At 53.1% G+C, this 20,983-nt stretch overlaps 1 protein-coding gene across 14 annotated transcripts in view; it reads left to right on the plus strand.

The window, feature by feature from the left end:
* B3GAT1 (beta-1,3-glucuronyltransferase 1) overlaps positions 1 to 20,577 on the plus strand; it is an 89,563-nt gene extending 68,986 nt beyond the window's left edge. For 4 of the 14 annotated variants that reach the window (XM_083808706.1, XM_083808710.1, XM_083808715.1 and 1 more), the window contains 6 exons: positions 3,246 to 3,364; positions 6,419 to 6,504; positions 6,588 to 6,927; positions 9,719 to 10,015; positions 16,863 to 16,980; positions 18,240 to 20,577. In XM_083808706.1, coding sequence (XP_083664832.1) covers positions 3,246 to 3,364; positions 6,419 to 6,504; positions 6,588 to 6,927; positions 9,719 to 10,015; positions 16,863 to 16,949 — 929 coding nt within the window. In that variant the 3' untranslated portion in view covers positions 16,950 to 16,980; positions 18,240 to 20,577. Of the gene's footprint in view, positions 1 to 3,245; positions 3,382 to 3,519; positions 3,667 to 6,418; positions 6,928 to 9,718; positions 10,016 to 16,862; positions 16,981 to 18,239 lie in introns of those variants that run through there. The other 10 variants (XM_083808718.1, XM_083808719.1, XM_083808713.1 and 7 more) reach the window with 8 other exon arrangements.
* Positions 20,578 to 20,983: the final 406 nt, after the last annotated feature.

Raw genomic sequence — 20,983 nt, forward strand, 5'->3', positions numbered from 1 at the left:
AGGAGAGGGAATGCCTTGAAGAGGGGCACAATTTTCCCTGGCCTTACCCGTGCCATGAACAGCAACAAAAACCATCGTTCAGCTTTGGCAGCGAGGGGCTTTGGGATGCAGGGCGAGCCCTCTGTTCTGGGCCGTGAAACTGTGACTTTTCTCACCAGCAGCGTGAAGTCGTAGGCGAGCGCGTATCTCCTACCTGCTGCTGTTCCTAGCACAAAATGGATTTCACCTTTTGCAGCCTCAGCAGGTGATGGGAGCGGGAGCGTGGCTTTGTGAGAGCGCAACGAGCGCTGCCCTGCCCTGAGGCCCCCGGCTGGATTCGCTGGTAAAGGCAGCAGCCCCCAGTGGATTCTTACGGTGTCCTTCAGCCGGGCTTCTCGGGGTCACCCATAAAATCCCAGTGCTCAAGGATTTAGCAGCGAGCAAACGCCTTCGGTGCGGAGCAGAGCTCCTGGTGCTGGCGGGCAGCGCGGGTGCAGAGCCGTGGGTCGCGGCGTGGTCGGGGGCTCCACGGCCACCCCCAGACGGCCGCCGCCGTCTGAATTCGGGTCCAGGCTGGGGCTGTGCCCCTGCGGGTTCATTACAGTTGCTGTGCTCAGGATGCATATCTGATCCACAGCTGCAGCCCGCGATTGTTGACAGCAGTAAAGGAACGGCCCCAGGAGGACGCGTGCCCGTGGCAGATCCCGTCCCCACGAGCTCTCCGCTGCCATCCCGAGCAGCACAGCACAGCCCTTGGCTCTCTGCTGGGGCACTCGTGGGCCGGGCTGGCCCTCGGCAGCTGGAGAAGCACCCCAGCCCAAGGGGGCCCTTTGTGCATCGCACCGAGCCCAGAGCCGGGCTGTCCTGGGGGAGGATGGATGCTGGCGATTTGAGCCAGGGAAAAGGCGAAAGCACTGGTTTCAGAGGAAGCTGCCCTTGACAAATGGGGTGTTTGATGCGTGCCAGCCCAACGTGGCAGCTTGACGGTGCTACAAATCGACCCCGAGTGGCCCTTTTGGCATGGCATTCCCTGCCACCCCTCTCCAGTGGCTCAGTCCCTTACCTGGTGCATTTGCAGCAGAGGCACCTTACAGGCAAGGTGTTGGGTCCTTTCAGGGCTGCCCCTTAGGGCTCTGCCCTACAGGAATGCTCAAAAAACATGTCCTGGGTTTAGCAGGGGATTTAAGGGATGCCAGCGCTCGGGGTCCCCTGCTCAGGCACTGACAGCAGCTGCAGGGACAGCCAGGATGAGGCCAAGTGCTCTTCCCTGAGGGCGCTGCGTGCCTTGGCAGTGCGAGGCCAGCAGGATCTCTGGTGCTTTAGGAGCTGTACAGGGATGGAGCAGGAGGCTGGAATAATTCCTCCTCTTCCTCCCTGGTTTATTTTGTGTGAACAAGGCTGCTTTCACCAGTTCTGAAAAAAAATAAGGACAAATCCGTGTTGCCAGGAGATACTTGAAAGACTGCAGGGTGTCCGGCTGCACGGCGCAGTTCCTTGGGCTGTGAAAAGCTTTTTAGTGCTGGCTCCCTGAGCTGGGCTGCAGGAGACCCTGTTCTCAGTAAAAAAGGATGTATTTGGTGGCTGCTTTGGGGTTTTGTCGTTTTCTCTGGAGACCCTTCCAGAAGACTGGCTCTCTTTCATCACCCTTACTGGCTGCACCTTGCCCTGATCCACCGCGACCTCCTTCAGTACTGCGCATCCTTGCACTTCCACAATGCAGTTTTCCGGTGCGTCCACGGGCTGTGTCCTCTGGCGGGGGGCTCTTGGGGGAGGCACTGCCCCCGTGCGTGGTGCCAGAGGGGTTGCTGCATGCAAGGGGCACGCTGGAGTTGGCTGGGGATTTTCTGTCCCATGGGGTTGTTGTGTAGGTTGAAATAAAGGATTCCCTGAAGCATTTGTTGAGGATTTCCATGTGCCCTGGAAGGACAAAGGCCAATCTTTTGGCCTCTTAGGGTTTTCCCTACCCCTTGTCTTCCCTGGCAAATGAACGCCTCTGTGCTTGGAGTGCCTATGTGGCAGAGCCAGATTCTGCCCAGGGCCTTGCATATCCCTTGCCTGCACTTCAGAGGGGCAGCCCATCGGCTCTTGGAGCCATTTCGCTTCCAGTCTGCCACCGGGCTTGGTGCCAGAGGCTGCCTGTGCAGCCCAGTGGTCAAGGCATGGCCCCGGGCAATCCAGATTGACCCGAACTGGGCTAAGGAAGGCTTTGAGCCCGGATCTCTCCGTGACTGCCCACTGCCCCCCAAGAAAAGGCAAGCTCCAAAGGGTCTCGGGGGAAAACACCTGCGAAGTAGCATCTGTGTGCATCAGAGGCTGGGCTTGAGGAGCTCCCCCCTGATTTTAGGAGGGGATCTGCTGGTTTCCAGGGCACTGCAGCGAAAGTAACCCGCCAGGTGGTGAGGGGGGGGATCGGTGCTTTTCCCCAGCACCGAGACCTCGCCGCCTGTGGCTGCGGTGTGCTCTGGGCTCTCCCTTGTCTGCAGTGCAGCCCTTGAAGCAGCAGGCTAATGCATTCCCCCACAAGGGAGCCGTGGTACTAAACTGCTACCCGTGTTTGCAAACTGTCCACCGCGTGCGTCCCTGCTAAGTGATGCACTTTGCTTGCCAAGATACTCGGATAAAATACAGCCTGCTTAAATCTTGTATGCGCTTGTATTGAATCAAAGCAAGCCATTGTGGCAGTTTAATACACTCCAGCCGCAACACCTCCGAGATGGAAGAAATGAACCCGACCAGGCTGTTGGAAGCCTGAGTTAAACCCAGCTGCGTGGAAGGTGCCAGTGGGATGGTCTGAGCCGAGGGGATGACGATGACAAGCAAAACGTGGGGTCACTGGCTTCCCTGGAGCCACGTCCCCAAGAACACAGGCTCGGTTTCCCTCCTGGTTGCTGAGAGCTCTGCCCAGTGGAGGGAGAGGCTCTGGTGGGTCAGGGTGCTTGCTGCTGTGCTGATGCGGCTGGAGCGGTGTCTGCGTCCTCCTAGGGCTTGGGCTCAGCACGGGGTGCTGGGAGAGCCGGCTGCCTGGTGGCTGTAGGGCCCTGTGCTGCGGGGGGATGGCTCAGGCACCGAGCAGCTGCTCGAGGGCCTTGCTTGCCAAGTGGGTGCAAAGGGAAACAAGGCCCTGGGCACCCAGGAGGCATCTGTCTTGGAGGGGTGGCACACGCTCCTCTTGGTCAGTTTGATTTGCTGTTCGCAGGAAGGATTTGTGAGCTTTGCGTGCTGCCATGTACTTTTCCCCGCCTGCTCACTGGTGCTTTGTGTTGCAGGTCTCCTGCCAAATGTGTCCCTGAGGTTCCTGCTGGAGGCCCCAGCAGCGTCCTGTAGAAGTTGTCTCCTGCTCCTGCTCCCAGCAGCCGAGGCCCCTCCAAACCTGCTTCTGCAATGGGTGGGTTGTGAGCACTGGTAAGACCTGCGAGTCGTGTCGCCTTCGCTGCTCTCTCCCTCTCTCGCGTTCTCTTTCTCTGTCCTTGTTCCTTCTTGCCCATTTATTTCTGTTCTCCATGTGCTCTGCTGTTCTGTCTCTGGGGTTTTCACTGTCAGGTAATGAGGAGCTGTGGGTCCAGTCAGTCTTGGAGATGCCGAAGAGACGAGACATCCTGGCTATCGTGCTGATAGTTCTGCCCTGGACGCTACTAATCACCGTCTGGCACCAGAGCACCATTGCTCCACTGCTTGCAGTGCACAAGGGTGAGAGAAATCAAACCAGCCCATGCCAAGTCTGTGCATCCCTCCCTCGTCCTCATCTCCTCTCCCATTTCATCTCTCCATGGCAGCCATGCTCATCTCAGCTCCCAGCCCATGCTCACAGAGAAGCCTCCCCACTTGTGCTGTAGGAACAGCCCAACGCTTTCCGGGCTTCTTTGGAGACATCAAACTCCAAGCCATGGGCATGCCCCTGTACTTGGGGAGCTCTTCATGACCTAAATCTAGATTCAGGGGAACAGAGCACGGAAGGAAGATGCTTTTCTTTGTTCCCTGGTGATCTGGGAGAGGAGTCCCTTTCTGCTGGCGTTTGCAGCATGCTCACAGAAATTAGTCCAGCAGGAAAACTGCAAAAAAAAGAGAGCAGAGGAAGTAAAGCTGCTACTGGAGACAGTTGGTCTAGGAGACATGAGGCAAAAAGCATTTTTTGTGTCCCCAGGAAAGCAGCAAACTGGTCCTCTTGGGCTTGAAGGGGAAGGCACGTGCTGAGAGCCAGCATCTGCCCTGATTGTTTGGTGAAGATAAAATGCAGGAGAAAAGCCAGATTCCACCTTAACCTGTCGCACAAAGCATTAAGTGGAGCTCTGGCTCAAATCAGACAAGTGCGGGAGGTTCTTGGGGGTCCTCTCTGACCAGAAGGGTCCTGGTTTTTGTCCCATTCTTCTCAAAGCAGCAGTATCCGAGGGCAGTGAGAGCTCCTGGGGGCTGGAGAAAGCCGCACTGCCTTCAGCCTTTGTTCTCAGTTCTGCCCTGCTGCCGGGGAAGAAAGCCAACTCGTTTGCTCTCTCCAGGCCCTTTCTCTGGGAGATTCTCTCCCTTTTCATTCTAGGGCTCACACCCATCCTCCACGGCTGCTTATGCTTTTGCTCAGCGGTCTGACGTGCAGTGTGAGCTGTCAGAGGTTCAGAGTCCACCCCGAGCTGTTCCACCTTGCCCTCCGGAGGCCTTTGGGCTGGCAGCACCCCCCAAGGCTTCGGGCAGCTCGTAAGGGAAGGACGGCTGTGAGCCTCTCTGAAAGGTGGACAGCGTGTCAGAGGACGAGGGGTCTCTGTTGGGCTCCAAAACAGGGCTTGAAAGTCTCCTAAGAACATGCTGGCTGTATCGTGGTTTGATTCAATGCCCTAAAAAACCAGGAGCTGCTTTTTGGTGAAAGGCCACGGCCACTGAGGTTCCAGCACAGAGACCGCCCCACTCTGCCTTGGTCCTGAGCTTGCTGGTGACCTCGGTAAGCTGCTTGCTTTGCCTGTGCTGCTGTGAGCCCCTGGTGGAAAATGCGTGGTGGTAGGGACTGGCCTGAAGCTCTTAGGAGAAATTGTTTTGTACTTGTGATGCGTTTCTGAGATCCTTCGGCAGCAGGTGCTGAAAGTGCGATGTGTGTGCAGGCTGCTAAGCACGCGGCGGCAGCCGATACACGTGCCAGGATTTACAGCTGAGGGGCTGACCTGGAGGGGTTTGCAAACTATCTCGTGTGTCTCCAGCCTGGCTAATCGCGTTTCCGTCTGTGCCCCGTGCATTCTGTGGTTTTATTGTTGAACTGATTCCAGTGCACTGCGCTTTCAGAGCTGTGCTGTGTGAAGCAGACGTGCTTTACCGTGCTAGGGCCTGATCCCAACACGTGCAGGACACTTTGCTCTTGTCCCCCCACCCCTCCAGACACACACCCTCCCTCCTTCGATGGTACGGTGTGTGAAGCCTTCGTTCAGGGCTGGTATCGATGTCTGTGCTGCTGGAAGGGTAACATGCTATGAACAACCACATAACAATTATAAGTAAGACCCTACTGGGTCAGTGCTAGTGTCTGTTCCCATTCTTTCTTATCTCAAGCTCCTGGCAGTAGCTGGCTTTGCAATCTCTAAGTTTTAGGTGCCCACCAGCTGGCTTATCTCTGCAGAGCGATGCCCCTTCACCTCTGCCAGTCCCTAGATGCAGACTGTGGTATCCCTGTCCATCTGCAGTGGCATGAACCTGTGGAAGTTGCATCCTGGAAAAGTGACAAATGCAGGAATATTTTTTTTTTTGACCTCGAGCCAGTTGTGCCCAGGTCTCCCTTTGCGAGGATTTGAGGTGTTAGGGTCAGTTGATCCTACATGCTGTCAGCTGGTGCAGTGCTGTGCTGCTGCTCACATCCTAACACCGAACGGGCTGTTAGTTCAGAAATCTGTAGGGTCTTGTTGAGGAGAAGTTAGGGGCAGGCGAAAGTCTCTGCAGGAAAAAGCCTACAACTGCAGGCTTTAGTTTCTGCTGTCTCTGGACTTAACAAGTGTGTCTTGGACTTGCTTCTCCGTGCAGCATCCCAGGCCGGTCAGGAAGGGGGGTACTGCAGTATCCAGACGATGCTGCCGGGGGAGCTTCCCTCTCGCCCTGGAGCTCTTTGGGAATGACAGATCACCAGTCCTTGGTGCTATTTTTGTTATCTAGATCTAACTGTCTGTCTCTTCTGGGTGCTTTTGGAAACTGCTTACTCTGAGCAGCACCACTGGGCTGGGCTCTCAGGCCTTGCTTGGTGCTGCTCTTCTGTCAGGAGGAACTTCTTTTCTCACGGGTGTGCGTCCCTGATTCCTTTATTCATCCGTGTACTTATTTATTAAAGCCTCCATTTCAGCTTGTTTCCTTTCCTCTCGAGCCGTGGGGTGACCTCCTGCGCTCAGCAAGCAGCCTGCGGGCTCGGCCCGGGGAGGGTGGGTGTCGGAGGACCGAGTCCATGCGGCTTTTTCTTCTCTCTCGTACCCTTGCTCAGATGATGGTGGTGACTCCCGGCGTGATCTCGCTGCAGGCTTGGACTCCAAGGAATACTGCTTGTCGGACCGGGACATTGTGGAGGTGGTGAGGACAGAATATGTTTATACCCGCCCACCCCCGTGGTCAGACACCCTTCCCACCATCCACGTCATTACACCCACCTACAGCCGGCCCGTCCAGAAGGCAGAGCTGACGCGCCTGGCCAACACCCTGCTGCACGTCCCCAACCTGCACTGGATCCTGGTGGAGGACTCGCAGCGGCGCACGCCGCTCATCACCCGGCTGCTGCGGGACACGGGGCTGAACTACACCCACCTCAACGTGGAGACACCTCGCAACTACAAGCTGCGGGGAGACATGAGGGATCCCCGCATCCCCCGCGGGACCATGCAGAGGAACCTGGCCCTGAGATGGCTGAGAGAGACCTTTAACAAAAATAACAGCCAGCCTGGCATCGTTTACTTCGCCGACGATGATAACACCTACAGCCTGGAGCTCTTCGAGGAGGTAAGAGCCTGCTGGGGGAGCCCCAGCCAGCTGAACGCAGCAGATTTGTGTGTGAGTTGTAAAAGATTATCATGTACTGAGCCGAGGAGATCCTGTACACATCTCCTGAGCTCTAGGTCAGTTCTGTCTCTGTAGTGGTTGCCCTGAAGTTTCCTTCAGGGCTTGGCCAAACCACTGCAAAGTGTGCGCTTGCAGTGTCAAAAGTAATGCAGAGCAATGGGAACCCCAGTTTGTCCTGTGGCACGTGGTGGAGGCATACTAGTGTATGTCTGTGCTTGTCACCTGAAGTCATTTGCAGCATTTGAAGGGATCTCGTTGCCCTGGCTCTGCACTCCCACCTCTGCCTGTTGGTGCTCCCAGCTGCACTGCTTCCCTCCGAGTGGCAGCACAAGGCTTTTCCCTTGGTGGCAGAAAGCCACGCTAAAACATGTCCACAAAAGGGTGTTTATGACGAGGAAGAGCGGTCATCTCGAGGCAGGAGCTGGCTGGTAAGACCCTAGCAAGAGAAACATGCAGGTAGTACTTACTGCAAAGGAAGAAGAGCCATTGTTAGGGCCGGAACATCAGCTGCTCTCCTTCGTACCCGCACAGACACGTGTGTGTGCCTAGGAAGAGAACCCTTGGCCATCCTCCCTCCATGTCCCACCCTGGGGGAGATTTCAGGCTGGTTCCTGGTCTGCTGTTATCCACTTTTCTTCTCTGCCACCAACGTATTGCACTCGGCTATTTGTTAATCCCTGTTTGTTCTTGCTTGAGGAGTCCCTGGGGTTTCTCCTCCTTGCTTGCCATTTGCATTTGTTTGCTCTCATCCCAGAGCGTTCTGTGCTTCAACTCTGGAGCTGTCGAGAGCCCGGCATCTGCTCTGCGCAGCTCCCAGCCGAGGGAGCAGACCTTCAGAGTTACGCCTGAGTGCTGTTGGCGCAGGCAGAGCACTCGCAGGACGTCTTCTTCGGAGATGCTCTCTGCAAATTGTCTCTGGGCTGCCGCACACACGAGGAGCATGCGTTTGTCAGCGCTTGCTTCACCTCCCAGAAAAGTGGAGCCCTTCCTGCAGCGGGGAGGTGTGTGCAGCGCTCCCCTCTGCAGCTCTTCCTCCTGCGGCACCGGGGAGCGATGGGCTCAGGGTGATTTAAGCAGGGGCTGGGGCTGAGCTCTAAGCCTTGAAGCTTGCGGCTCAGGGAGCTGTGATTGCAGGCAGGATTTCAGCACATCCTGACAGTCTTGTCAGACTTGAGCAGGGGAAGGCTCCCCTGTGCTTTCCCACCTTTGCTGCCTGTTCCGCGCTCGCGCGGGCTGTAAATGACCTCCTGCCCCTCTCCCTGTCTGCAGGGAAGCAGCGGTCTTACAGCGCCACGTGCACTGCACCTCCCCTGCTCCCGGCTCAGAAATGCCCCGTTCCCATCTGCCGAGGCTGAGCTCTTGCAGCAAGGGACAAGGACGTAGGATTGCCTCCTTAATGGTTGCCATATTTCATTCCAGGGATCTCCTGTTTATTCATTCCCCCCCCCCACTTTCTCTCCCAGATGGCTTTGCCTTGGGCTCGGACAGCCACAGGAATACGCACGCTTTTAAAGCTGAGAGCAAATTCAAACTGAACGCAGTTTTTCCACACTGTCCTTTGAGGCTGGCTCTGGCAGCATCCTCAGACAGACACCGTGCATTAATAAAGCAGAAAGGGTTCCTCCGTTCACCCGTGTGCTTCACGCGGGTGCTCTGCTCGCAGAGGCTTCTCCTCTCCGAGATGTAGCTGCAGCTCAGGTCGCATGGAGCCGATGAAATGTGCTGTGAAATGCAGAAGACACGCATTATTGCTCCCTGCGGACAGGGACGGCCGTTAGCATGTGTATAATGCAGAAGGGCAAGTGCCAGAGCTCTTCTGGTCTCGTTTGCAGTAATTAGCAGTGACTAGATTAGCTCTGGGAGATCCCTGATCTAAGGGACTGGGCTGAGAGCAGGAGACGAGGCTGAGCCTGGCAGCAGAGCAGGGCAGGGTGCCGGGGGGTGCGCAGGCGGGCTGGCAGGTACATCATCTGCACTGGCAAGCACGGGCATCCGAGGTGTCCCCTGATGGCTCCTCTCTGCTTCTGCTGACTCCACGGGGAGCAGAAGCCTCCAACATCCCTCTGGGCAGCAGGAGCGGCTGCAGGGCCCTGTCCTGTGTGCTGGGAGCTTCTGGAGGGGCTGTGCTTCCAGCTGTCCCCGAGCTTCTGGGGTACAGTTGTGGTGCCTCACCCTAAGGATGCTTTTAGCCTTAATGTGCCTCAGAGGCTGGGATCGCAGCTCAGACTCCTTAGCTTTCAGAGGAAACACCTTTCTTCCTAGATAAGCCATCCCTGGGTCCCCAGGTGGCCTCGGACAGCGTGCTTCCCTCCTCTGCGCCCTGGTTTCCCCAGCTGTCCGCGTGGAGAACCCAAAGCTCTAAAGAACCGAAGCTCCAAAGGCCTTCTGACCAAACCCACATCTCAGTTAGGTTTCGTACCGGCAGCTTTGTTTCTAGCACTGAACTCACACGTGGTCCCCAGCTGCCACTTCCCAAAGCACTCTGCTTCCCCGGCCCCAGGACGTGCGTCCTCGTGGGGGTGAGCAGAGCACGGAGCCCGCTGCCAACCCACAGCGGGCGTCTGGGAACCGTGACCCGGGCTCTTCGCTGCACCATCACCGCCGTCCGGCCCCCGCAGGGCAGCGAGCGAGGTGAAGGCGTGCTGCTGGGGTGCTGCTGGGGCCCTGGAGGCGGCGTGCAGCCGGTCCTTCTGCGTGCACCCACCCAACGCTTCTCTTTCCTCGCCTGCAGATGCGCAGCACCAGGAAGGTGTCGGTGTGGCCGGTAGCCTTCGTCGGCGGCTTGCGCTACGAGTCGCCCAAAGTGAACGCTGCGGGGAAGGTCTACGGCTGGAAAACCGTCTTCGACCCGCACCGGCCCTTTGCTATAGACATGGCGGGGTTCGCTGTGAACCTCAGGCTGATCCTCCAGCGATCTCAGGCTTACTTCAAACTGCGAGGAGTGAAGGGGGGCTACCAGGAGAGCAGCCTGCTCCGGGAGCTGGTCACCTTGAACGACCTTGAGCCGAAAGCTGCCAATTGCACTAAGGTACGGTCTCCTCCTCGTTTATGGGATGCGAGGGTCTGGTGGTGGGCCAAAAGGCCGTTCGGTCGCTTGTCCTCTGTGTCTTGAAGAGAGCACATCCCCACTGCAAGGGTGCTGGGTAATTGCCTTTAAAAAGGCGTGGTGGGAAGTTCCTTTTTTTGTTACGTGCTGCTACTGGCTGCAGTAGGCTTTGAAATACGGAGTCTTCTCTTCCTTAAATTATCTCCAGATAACATCCCTATTATTTTCAAGATCAGCTTGCCTGTGGCCTTGCTAATCTCCAGGGGCAGGGAATTCCCTGGGTGAAATGTAGGTTGGTTGCTTTCCATGAATTCCTTACGATGGCTTCTGAGTGCTGGTATGCCTGCAGTAAGCCAGTGTCGTACGAGATCTGGCTCTCTGGAACTTGTCTGAGCTGTAACCCAGCAGTACCATGCCTTGTTGTTTCTGCCTGCAGGGCAAGACCGTGCACATAAAAGCTGCCTTATTGCAACGTTGCCTCTTCCCTCTTGCTATCAGTAAAATATCGCTATAGCTGACTGCAACAACGCCGATTTTTCTGTGCTAGAGATAATGTAGAAATGTTTTAATGCTTGGGGTAGTGCGCTGAGCTCTGGGAGGCTTCCATGAAGCTTCCTTTTGGGGGGATTTTGCTGGTGATGACTGTCAATTATTTGACTTTACACGTAGTCTAGGAGCCACCAGGTTATGAAGCAGAACCCCTCTGTGCTAACTAAGATACAAACACAGGATACACTGATGGCTCTTGCCCTGAAGACTTCCCAGGCTAAGATGAGCGACAGCAGATGGAAATCTATCTGGGATGACAGGGAAACACGCGAGATACAATGAGACAGTGCTGGTTAGCGTGACAGGCATCAATCATGGCACAGCAGCAGCAGCGATGCTGTCATGTGCTTTGAAAGCTTTGTGAGTGGGTGCCCGGAGCACAGCCAGCACCGGAGGGGCTCCATTTGGGATCAGAGACCCCCGTGCAGTGCTCGGGCCTCTGCCTGTAGCAGGCAGCCACCCAGTCCAATTTAGGGACTCTTTATTGTGTAATCCTCCCAAGTGGATTTTTCTTTTTTTAACAAATGAGCTGGTACTGCTGATACACCCCATGTTGGACCCAGGTCTCCATCCCTTTGGGGGTTACTTTGAATAATAACTTTTGCCTCTGCTTCGTGGCTCCCAGCCCCAGTAAAAGAAGGATCTCGATGTTCAGCAGTGCTCGCGCAAGGAGCCCAGGAACAAGGAAGAGGCGCTGCGGGGGAGAAATGACTTTATTATCTGATACCTGCTGTGCCTCCTTTTTTAAATCTGCGTGTCTGTGGTTAGGCGTGTCCAGCATCACACAGATGGCCTCCTAAGGGTGGGCAAAGGGACTGGGTTAAAATTAGATCTGTGCTCTTGGGCACTGTGTCAAACAGGCTCGCAAAAGGCCAGCCCAGCAGGGGCTGCAGTGGGTTGCTTACCTCACGAGTATGATTTGGAGGTCTCTGGTTTGATTTTTGTTGTTGTTTGGTTTTGTGGAGAAGGATATAGATACATCTGGGCCTGCCTCTTTCCCCTCTTAGTGCCCTCCCAGCTAACAGGAAAGCGCTGGCTGGAGATGTGTGCTGCCAGCCGATCGGGGGAGATGCCCGGGTCGCTTTCAGGCTGGTGCACAGAAAAACAGGGACTTTCGCTCCGTGGTTATGCAATCTTTGGGAGATCATCCCTGCTGTAAAACAGCTACAAGGAAAGAGGCTTTGTTTAAAAGGCTGCGAGTAAGAAATGAGGGCTGTGGGGGAACACGTGGAGGAAGGAGAGGAAGGGAAAGGTTATTTGCAGGCAGGAGGTAAGGCACGGCGCCGTCAGACAGGCCGCTGGGTCAGGGCTGTCCTGCGGGAGCTGCAGGTCAGAGCTGATGAGGAAGCAGGAGCCGCCGGCCAGGATTTGAAGCAGACTGCATTTCTTTTCTTGGCTGGGCTGCGGGGCTGTGACAAGGGTCCTTGTTGTGCACTGCCTGCTCCTGGCAAACCCCGCGTGCGGCGTTGCAGGTGGAGCTTTGCCTTTCTGCTCTCAGCTGCTGCCAGCAGCCTCCATTTTCCAGTTGCTGTTTTGTTCACACTCCTGGTGAGGAGGAGAGTCCGGACCAGCAGCAGAGAGGGACAGAAGCAGGCTGGGGTCCGGGGGTCCTCTTGCCCCAGGATGGAAGCACGGACTCCTCGGTGGGCAGCTGGCACGCTTTGCCCTGCTCAGCACAAGCACGCGCCTGCTTTGCGGTGAGATTTACATTACAGATTATGATGTGCTCAGGTACAGTCATTAAGGAGGGATGAGAGAACTATGTAAGATAAGCACAGACATCTGTTCTCCCGAAATGCTGTCTTCCCCGGGTACAGTGCTGGTATTCACTTGGTAGTGCCCGTCTGACCTCAGCCCACAAACACTCCTCCAAAAAGCTTGTACTTTGGCCAAAGACATGCATCCTAGTTATTTTCTTTGGTTTGAGATCTGCTCAAAATGAGGGAGAAAATGAAGGAAGTCAGCATTAATTGCCCAGTGGAAAAGAGTTAGCCCTCTTCGTCAGGAGGGAAGGACTGGTTTACACCGGAGTTAAGGGAACAAGGCTGTGCAAGCATGCCGTGTATTTCTGCGTCCTGCTGCTTCTGCATTTCCCACACACACCACCAGAGCAGGCAAAGCTCGCTCCACTCCATTGATACATCAAACCTGACAGGATCAAGATCTCAGAGATCTTGTGTTCCCACAAGGTTGATGTAACTGGGACATACTCTGCTCCCCATTTTCTGTTAACACCTGAGGAAAGGAGCTGCAGTGTGCTCAGAGGGCGCTCAAAGGAGAGAGACCTTAGCAGCGGCCCCTGGTCTTCAAAAACCTCAGCTGGTACTGGTACGAGAGGAGAGACCACAAAATACCAGGTCAGCGGAGATGATGTGTCTCATTCCAGCTGCTCCTGGACCTGCTCGTTTCCCCTGGGAGATTGGAGCAGATGCGTTTCTTTGGGTGAGGTTTCTTTGTGCTCTCGGGTGGTCTCGGTACTAAAGGCAGTCATTGCTCCTCACCCGCTACCTCCTGGCTGAGTCCGAGGTTCAGTCTGTGGGCTTGCAGCTGGCGGTGAGGTGGACGCTGTCGAAGGGAATTGGCCAGCAGCAGGGAGAGGCTGGGAGGCAGGCAGCGTGTGGGCAGTGCTGAATGCCGCCGTGGAAATAACTGCTTGCTGGCACAGGCACAGGCTGGAAAACAGGGAGTGGAGAGTTGTCCCGGCAGTACCTCGACCACGAACCAACATCGTGGCCACCGGGGGTCTTGGAACCAGCTCTGGGAGGGGAATAAATCCTCGTGTGTAGGGAAGAGCCCTGTGGGCCCTGCAGCAGCCAGGAAATTACACAGCAAAAGGGACCAGAACCGGCTGCTTCATGACATCACAGGTCTAAAATTGCTAAAACTGGCTCAGAATGGGCAGGAGGGAAGGAAAACGTCAGCCTAAGGCAAGAAAGCTTGCAAAGGAATACTTTGCTTCCTTCCGATTTTATCCTGTGGTGCTACAGCCAGAAGGCAGAGGAATTGGCTTCCCGAGCTCTTTGTGTTCTTTCAGGGGCTGAGCAGCAGGGTACGGATGGAGCAGATCTGTCCTCGTTTTGGTTGGATTGTTCCTGAAACGGGGCTGCTGTCTTCCTGTAGGCTTGTGCCTGGTGGTTTGCAGTGAGCCGTCAGTACCCTGGCTGCTATGCAACAGCACCTTGTTGGTGAAGCTTCACACGCACGCCACAACAGTGCTGGAGCTGTTGATTTTTATGAGACGTGCAGAACTTGGAGGGTTCTTTGCACCTTGTCACGTCCTGATTAGTCACCAGAACTGCTGTGCCGATGCCATCCCCTATATCACGGCTGAAAGCCGCAGTTACACCCAACTAGTTCAGGTTTTGCTGCGCCGTCTGCCTGCCCCGCTCCACAGTGGACCTTCAGCTCCGTGCTGCTCAGGTTGGCGATCAAGTAAGTTTTGCCCATAATACCTATCACAAAGCAAAAATCTTCAAGTCGGTGTAATGGCAGAGCTGAAAATTCCTGTTTGAGCTCTGGCTCATTTACCAGCAGCAGGGCATGTGGCTGTGATTCGCAGCACACGGGAAGAGCAGAGGCACGGGGAGAAGCACGCTGTAGTTGTTGTACCAACAGGCAGGCTTTGGCGAGAACGGGGCCTCCATGATGCCTACGAGACCCTGCAGGAATTTGATTAGGCACAAGCTGGGAGGAAGCAAATCTGTCGTTTCGGCTTGCTCTCTCTTTTTCCTTCATGTTGCATAGCCTCCCTTTCAAGTAACAATTATTGGTGTCCTCCGTGGAGGCTTGAAATCTGTGACCCCCTCCAGCTGCAGGTCAACTTCTTGGCTGTTTGCTTTTTAATTTCCTGTTAGAAGACAACGAAAAAGTCTGCGGTGGAGATGAATCCTTGAAATCTCTTAGGTCTGTTCTGAGTCCTGTGATTCTGGATGAGGAGGCTGGAAGTGAACTGCAGCAGCAGAGATTTCACTCTCCGGGTGACCCGTTTGAGTCAGTGATGCACACTTGGTCCCCTACCCTGCTTGCTCCTGTGCAAGCTGTGCTTTTTGCACAAGCCAAAGCTTCCCCGAAACATAAAACAAACACACTCCTTGCGGAGAAAATCAGGCAATTGGCTGCGAGGAAAAGCAGGTGTTTCTGTACAAAATGGTGATCTCCCTCCCATGTTAAAGAGCATTGCATGACAAATGGTAGAAGCCGCTGAATCAAGCTGCAAACTGTGAAAAATTAGTCAACTTCAGTCAGTTAATTTAACGTAACTGCCTTTTTGGCACTCAGGTTTAACAACGTAGAAGCGGGATGCAATTTAAAAGAAAAGCTATTAATCTGTATTTGTGGTCTTCTGCTCACGGAGCGCGTGCCTCAGTGGCGAGAGCTGTTTAAAGGCGAGCCGTGCTGCTGGCAGAGCGCGGTGCCCGGCCATCAGCAGGGCTCAGTGTTTGTGTGGCAGCAGGGGAAACAGCTCCCACCTGCTCCCGCTGGGAAGAACCGCCTACAGGATCTTATTCCTAGCACCTGAACTGCATTAAGGTTTGTGCTGGATGAGGAGCCCATAACGAACGCTTACCCGGCCCCAAAAGCCACTCGTGGAGCCCTGTTTGGCTTTGCCTTTTGAGAAGAAAGCAAGGCCGTAATTGCAGCAGCGCCGCTGCAGCGGGTGAGCGGGGCGGTGATAACGGCGAACTTCGACGAGAGGGCTCTGAAGTGGCTGCGCGGGAGCGATGGAAGAGGTTTTGGCCCCGCTCCAGGCAGCGGTTGGTCTCGCTGCCTTGGCATTAGCCGGCGAGATTTGAGCCCCGCGCAGGAGGCGAGCGCTCACATCAGAGACAAATTTGGTCAAACAGCTTCTCGGGAGGGCGGGGGTGCTCCTGTTTAACTACAAGGGTTTGAGGAGGGCTTTGTTCGTCCTTCAGAAGCAGAACGCGGCCTAATTTTTCAGGAAAGCAGGGACTGGGTATGAAACGGCTTGCAGATAGTCGGATTAAAGGCGCGGAGTATTGTCATAGCAACAAGAGGGAGACCCCCGCGAGGTAGGAAATAGCAGTGAGCAGGTGAAAGGAAGCAGGAAACCAGCTCTGAAGGGATGAAACTGCTCCCAGCAACGCAGGTTTAGGAGCAAAACAATGAGTTTAATTGAGTCTGGTGAGGGGAGAGCATTTTCAGCAGCTTCCAGAGCTGCCTGGGCTCGTAGTGGAGCACAGCTAGTAGACACTATGGACCTACAGTGCTTCCCCACACCCCAAACATTAGACAACCTCTTCAGCTTCTTTTTTTTTCTTTTTTTCCCAGATCTCTCTCACAGCTGTTGATCTACATTAAATTTTGCTGCCAAGTCTGAGGGCAGTTTTTAGTACACGTTACGACCCTGACGTGCTTCAGCTCTGATTTAAGCAGGTTGGAGAGGGACCTTCAACGAGTTGCAACCTATTACACCTGGTAGAGAATAGCGGTGGCAGCATGGGGCCAGCATTTCAAAGGGCAGGCACGTGGGGCTTTGGAGGGGGTGTGGAGCACTAACGCTGGGTTACGAAGGAGCTGCATACAGCCCAGAGCGTGTGGCAGGACGGTCATATGTCTTCTGCAGCTACCTTGTGCCTCTGAGACAGCAGAGGTGGCAATAGAGGACCAGAAGAGGTTCTTCTCCTGTCAGTGTCACTCGAACACCTCTTTAAAGTAATAGGTTAGAGGCCAAACTAACGGCTTCCACCCAATAACGGACTTAGAGAGGCCCACTGAAAAATCAGTTTGAGCATTTCTCACAACCCATAGGAACGGGATGACTGGAGCAGCCAGAACTCCCCTTCTCTAACTGCTTCTTCCCTCTTCTGCAAGAGTTTCAACGTGACCTGACATGGCGAGAGCGGCTCTTCCACTTTGAGCCTCTCGGCTAACTCCATCCCGTGTTGTGTAGTAACATAACCAAGAACCAGAGCAAGGAACTTGACTCTGGGAAATATGCATCTGATTCCCCAGTTCTGAGGGAGCTGCCTTACATCAGTGGAAAGGTTGATGAGCCTTTCGCAGAAGATGGTTGATAACTACATGGAAGGAGCAGGTTAATGTCCCACGACAGTACACTGTAAAATAGGTAATTTCTGTGCACTGTGCATTTTGGGTATCAGTAGGGCTACCTAAATGAAGTTTTATGCAAACCTCCTTTCAGCTGTGAATGCACCATTAGGCTCCAGGGTAGCTGGTTAAATTGCACTATTGATTTAATGTGCAAGAATATTTGTTAGTGCAGTGAAGAGATGCAGCTAATGACTGCTGGTTTCTTCAGATTTTAGTCTGGCATACGAGGACAGAAAAGCCTGTGCTGGTGAACGAGGGGAAGAAAGGATTCACAGATCCCAATGTGGAAATCTGACTGTGCACGGCTGGGCAGAGACCAACACCAGGTAAGAGCTTACGGTCTTCAGCTGTAATGAGAAGCAGCAGTAAAGAAGAAAAATCCTAGACCATGACAGGAAAAAGAGGAACTCTTTTAAACGTGACTTTTGATTGCAATTTTTCACATATCTGACCCTCCCTTGCTGCAAAACTTAGAGATTATTAATGAATCTCTCTTTTTAAAATCTCTAAGATAAGCTGCTAAAGGGGAACTACCTGGTGAAATCCAGGTAGTGAGAGTTTGGGCAGAAGTTATGCTATTTAAAGCAACAAAACAAAAAACTTGTCTAAGCAAGATGGGTTCCTTATTAACTGCAGAGCTAAAGCACAAGGGTGAAAGATGTGGATTCACCCACCTGAAAATGCCCGAGGGAAGCTAAGCCAAGCATCAGTTAAAGCATTTTAAAGTCAGGCAGAAGCTTTCACAGAGGGAAGAATTTAATTTAGATCCACAAACAAGCCACACAAAGTCAGTGACAAGTAAGGGAGAGTGAGGATTAAATCCCACATGAGGCTTCATGTATTTATTTACCCAAGGTGAGCATGTAGTATCTTTTTCAGTGGAAAGGAGGAAAGCATAGGAGCACACACTGGTGGCTGACATCTCGATTAGTTGTCCATGCCCTGGCTTCTCACCTTTAATTACCTGAGCATCCCGGTGCATTAAATCTTCTGCATCCCCAGAGCGCGCGCTGCAGCTGGTTTGCTCGAGGGAAGGATGGGCTGTTTGCTTATGCCTGCATCCAGACTCTACTGCTGCTCTCCATTATTATGGGGAAAAATGTATGGAAAAAAATGTACACACAAATCCCTGTAACTGGAGTATCGAACCAGGCCTGGAGGGGTGAGAAGGTTGCTGCTTGGTCTCTTCTCCTCTCACACAGAGAAGAGCAGTGAGGGCTACGGGAAAGGGGCGGATTTTCTCAGCAGCGGTGTATTTTTAACCGTAATGAGCTCTCTTACAGCACGTTCCCTTGGGCCGTGGTGATGGAGCCCTGCGTGCTGCAGTAGCCTGCGTTTGCGGCCTGTTGGCAGGACAGCAGAGGAAAGCCTGCGCTGCATGTTGTCTGCGCTATATATAGCGGCTTTGCAGAGAGGCTGTAGCTCTTCGGTGCTGTCACAACTGCTTTTCACCAACACCAGTTGCCTAGCAGCAGCAGTCACAGATCCGCAGTCCGAGATGGGTTTTGGGTTAGTTCCAAGGGGTGGCAGCTAACTGCAGCGAGGCAGAAGGGTAATAAACATGCTGCTTGTGTCTCTGTTGCAGAAGATTTCTTCATGCACAGCCTACAAGGTTCCTCTCCACAGCATACAGCCAGCCAGACATGCAGTAGCCAGGACCTCTGCTGACTTCCAAGAGTTTTAGTGTACTGAAAACAAGCAACACTGCATACATAAACTACCCGGATTCCCCTGCCCTTCCTCCTGGACTCTGAGCAGAACCAGATGCTCTGGAGGTGGAAGAAAAAGCACAGAAAATACAGGACTGACATCGACTTCTGTACAAGACCAGCTGCCTCGGGAGCTGCTCGGTTTGGGAGAAGCGCATGCAGGGCATGATGCACTGAAGACGTGGCCCAGCTGGAATGGTAGTCTGGACTGAGGGGGCTGTTTTACGGGACCTGAGAGCAAGGGTGAGAACGCCCCCAGGAGCGTGTTGGCCCCTGATGATTGTTTTTTTCCGGAGACACACGTACCTGGTGGCTATGTGTGCGACAGCCTAAGCAGCTCTCTGTTTGTGGAGGGGACAGCTGCCTTCTGAGATGGCACCTTAGCCCTTAATTTTAAACCTACTTTAATCCGTGTTTATTACGCTGCACAAGACAGGAAGGTTTTGGGGGAGGGTGAAAAGCAAGGCAGGTTAAACAAACCCATAGCTATTTCTGTTTCTTTGTACCCCCTCTCCTTTCCCTTAAGCAGTTTCATGGTTTGGGAGGGCGCTCTGACATACCTCTGTGTTCCTGGATGGAGTTATGTTTACAGCACACGGTTCTCTGTTCATCCATGCTAAAATAACTGGGGGATGGTTTTAATGAGATTGTTGTGGCCCTACACCCTAATACTTAATCTGGACTCAGATCTTCATTCTATTTAGCTCTCATTTGGTCCACGTGAACATTAGGTGTGGGATTCTCTGAAGGGTACTCCAAGAGAAAGACGAATTTCTACTCTTAAAAAATAAAGTTAACTGCTTAATACTAGGGATTGAATGATAACCGCTGATTTTAGTGCATTTACCATCCAGGTGGATTGTATCCTTCAGTCCTAGCTCCTTTTTCAGGGCCATGCCACAGTACCGCCGAGCTACTGGCGTGAAAAGCCACGCTGGAGCAGTTGGAGTTAACTTCTGATGCACCCTTGTAAAGGGGATCCTGGGCTTAGTGCTCTGTTTCTTCAGCCCCTGGCTTGAGGTAGGTTGAAAAACTGTCTAAATAGAACAGTAGTTGCCTCTTCCCTGCTCTGTAACATGAAAGGAGCTGAGATAGCACTGAAGAAAGGGTATTTATTCTCTGATGAAACTATTTTGCTCCTCAGTGAGAGAGACGTGACTGAGCAATGCAGAAGAGGAACCTGGGTGCTACTACCTTGGTTGACTCTATTTGAGAGTGACAAACTTGCTGAGGAAGAAATGAAGGTACAATTTACCCCTTCTCCCCACCTCCAGCCCTTGAAAAATACACCAAAACACCCTTATCCCCTCCATAGTTGTTGTCAAACATGTGATCAATCCCCAGTGTCCCAATTCTTTCAAAAGGGTCTGAAGCACAATTTTACTTTTGAGTTGAGGGAAAATATAATCCTGAAAAGAGACTGGGTTATTTTTAGCCCTAACACACAGAATTATTAAAGCATTACAGATTTGTTAGCTTCCCAGTGCAGGAGCCTCCCATTGATCTAATGACTGTATATTTCCTAATATATTTTTAAATGTTTTTTTCCAAGTTGTTTTCTCCCACTATTTCAAAATCACTGGGGAAAAGCTGCCTTCTTGAGCTCCCAGTCACAGAAGCCTTGCTACGTAGCCTTCACAAAAATGTTCTTTTAGATGCATTGGCTGAAGTGCTACTTGGATAGAAACCGTCTGATCCTACTGGCCACTAGCTTCTCTGTGGGAACAGGCTTGTTACCTTGCATTAAAATGGTAGCTCTTTGCACTCTGGCAGGTTTATTCTGTTCTTGTACTAGCATCCCAAGCTCAGTTCAGTCTGCATACCCTAGAGTGGAAAGAGGCATTTTTAAAGGCAAACAAAGCTCTTGTGCTATTCAAGTAGCTTCCAAGTGATGTCCTCTCCTGGCTGCATGTTTTGTTCACTAATGTTAGTTCCAGTCCCTGCTGAGTTGCAACCTTCCCTCCTGGGAAGGAAATAACTTCCAGAGAAATACGAAAGGATCAGGTCCTGAACACAACCCTGCTTTTATGCTCCACTCTCCTCAAAGTTGGTCACACGGCTCTGGGCGGGCCCTTCCAGCTTGCACAGAGGCTACCACGGTCCTTGGCAGCAGAAATATATGTTCAGTAAGACCAGCTCTGGCCAGGATGGAGTGTATTACAGCTGCAGTCTGTCCTCAGTTTTAAATAAACTATTTAAATTTGTTAAATAAAATCAAGTATGGTTTTTAAGAGCCAGAATACCCTGCAACTCCATTATCAGAGCCAGAGCGCATGCCTGGTGTTTCTCTCATAGCATGAATCCTCCGGTTACTGGAACAGAAAGCAGGGGCTGAGCGACTTCTCAGAGACTCTGAACAGATTCACAGCTTCAACTCGATCTCTCACTAAAAAGGTGGCAGCTCCTCAGTGACTGTGGAGCTGATGGGTTAAAAAACCAGCATGTTTTCCTAAATTCCATGTTTCTCTTTAGAGGGACACAACAACAACAATCTATGATTTCACAGCAGGTGTAAAACTAGAAAGTATGGATGTGCTCCCCCATTTACAGCTGTGTGTGCAATCCCTTTACTTCTTGTAGAGCCAAAATCTGATTGCTGCTCCTTTGTAAGGGGGAATTT

The sequence above is a fragment of the Anser anser genome (genome assembly GCF_964211835.1).
Source record: "Anser anser genome assembly, chromosome: 22".
Taxonomy (NCBI): Eukaryota; Metazoa; Chordata; class Aves; order Anseriformes; family Anatidae; genus Anser; species Anser anser.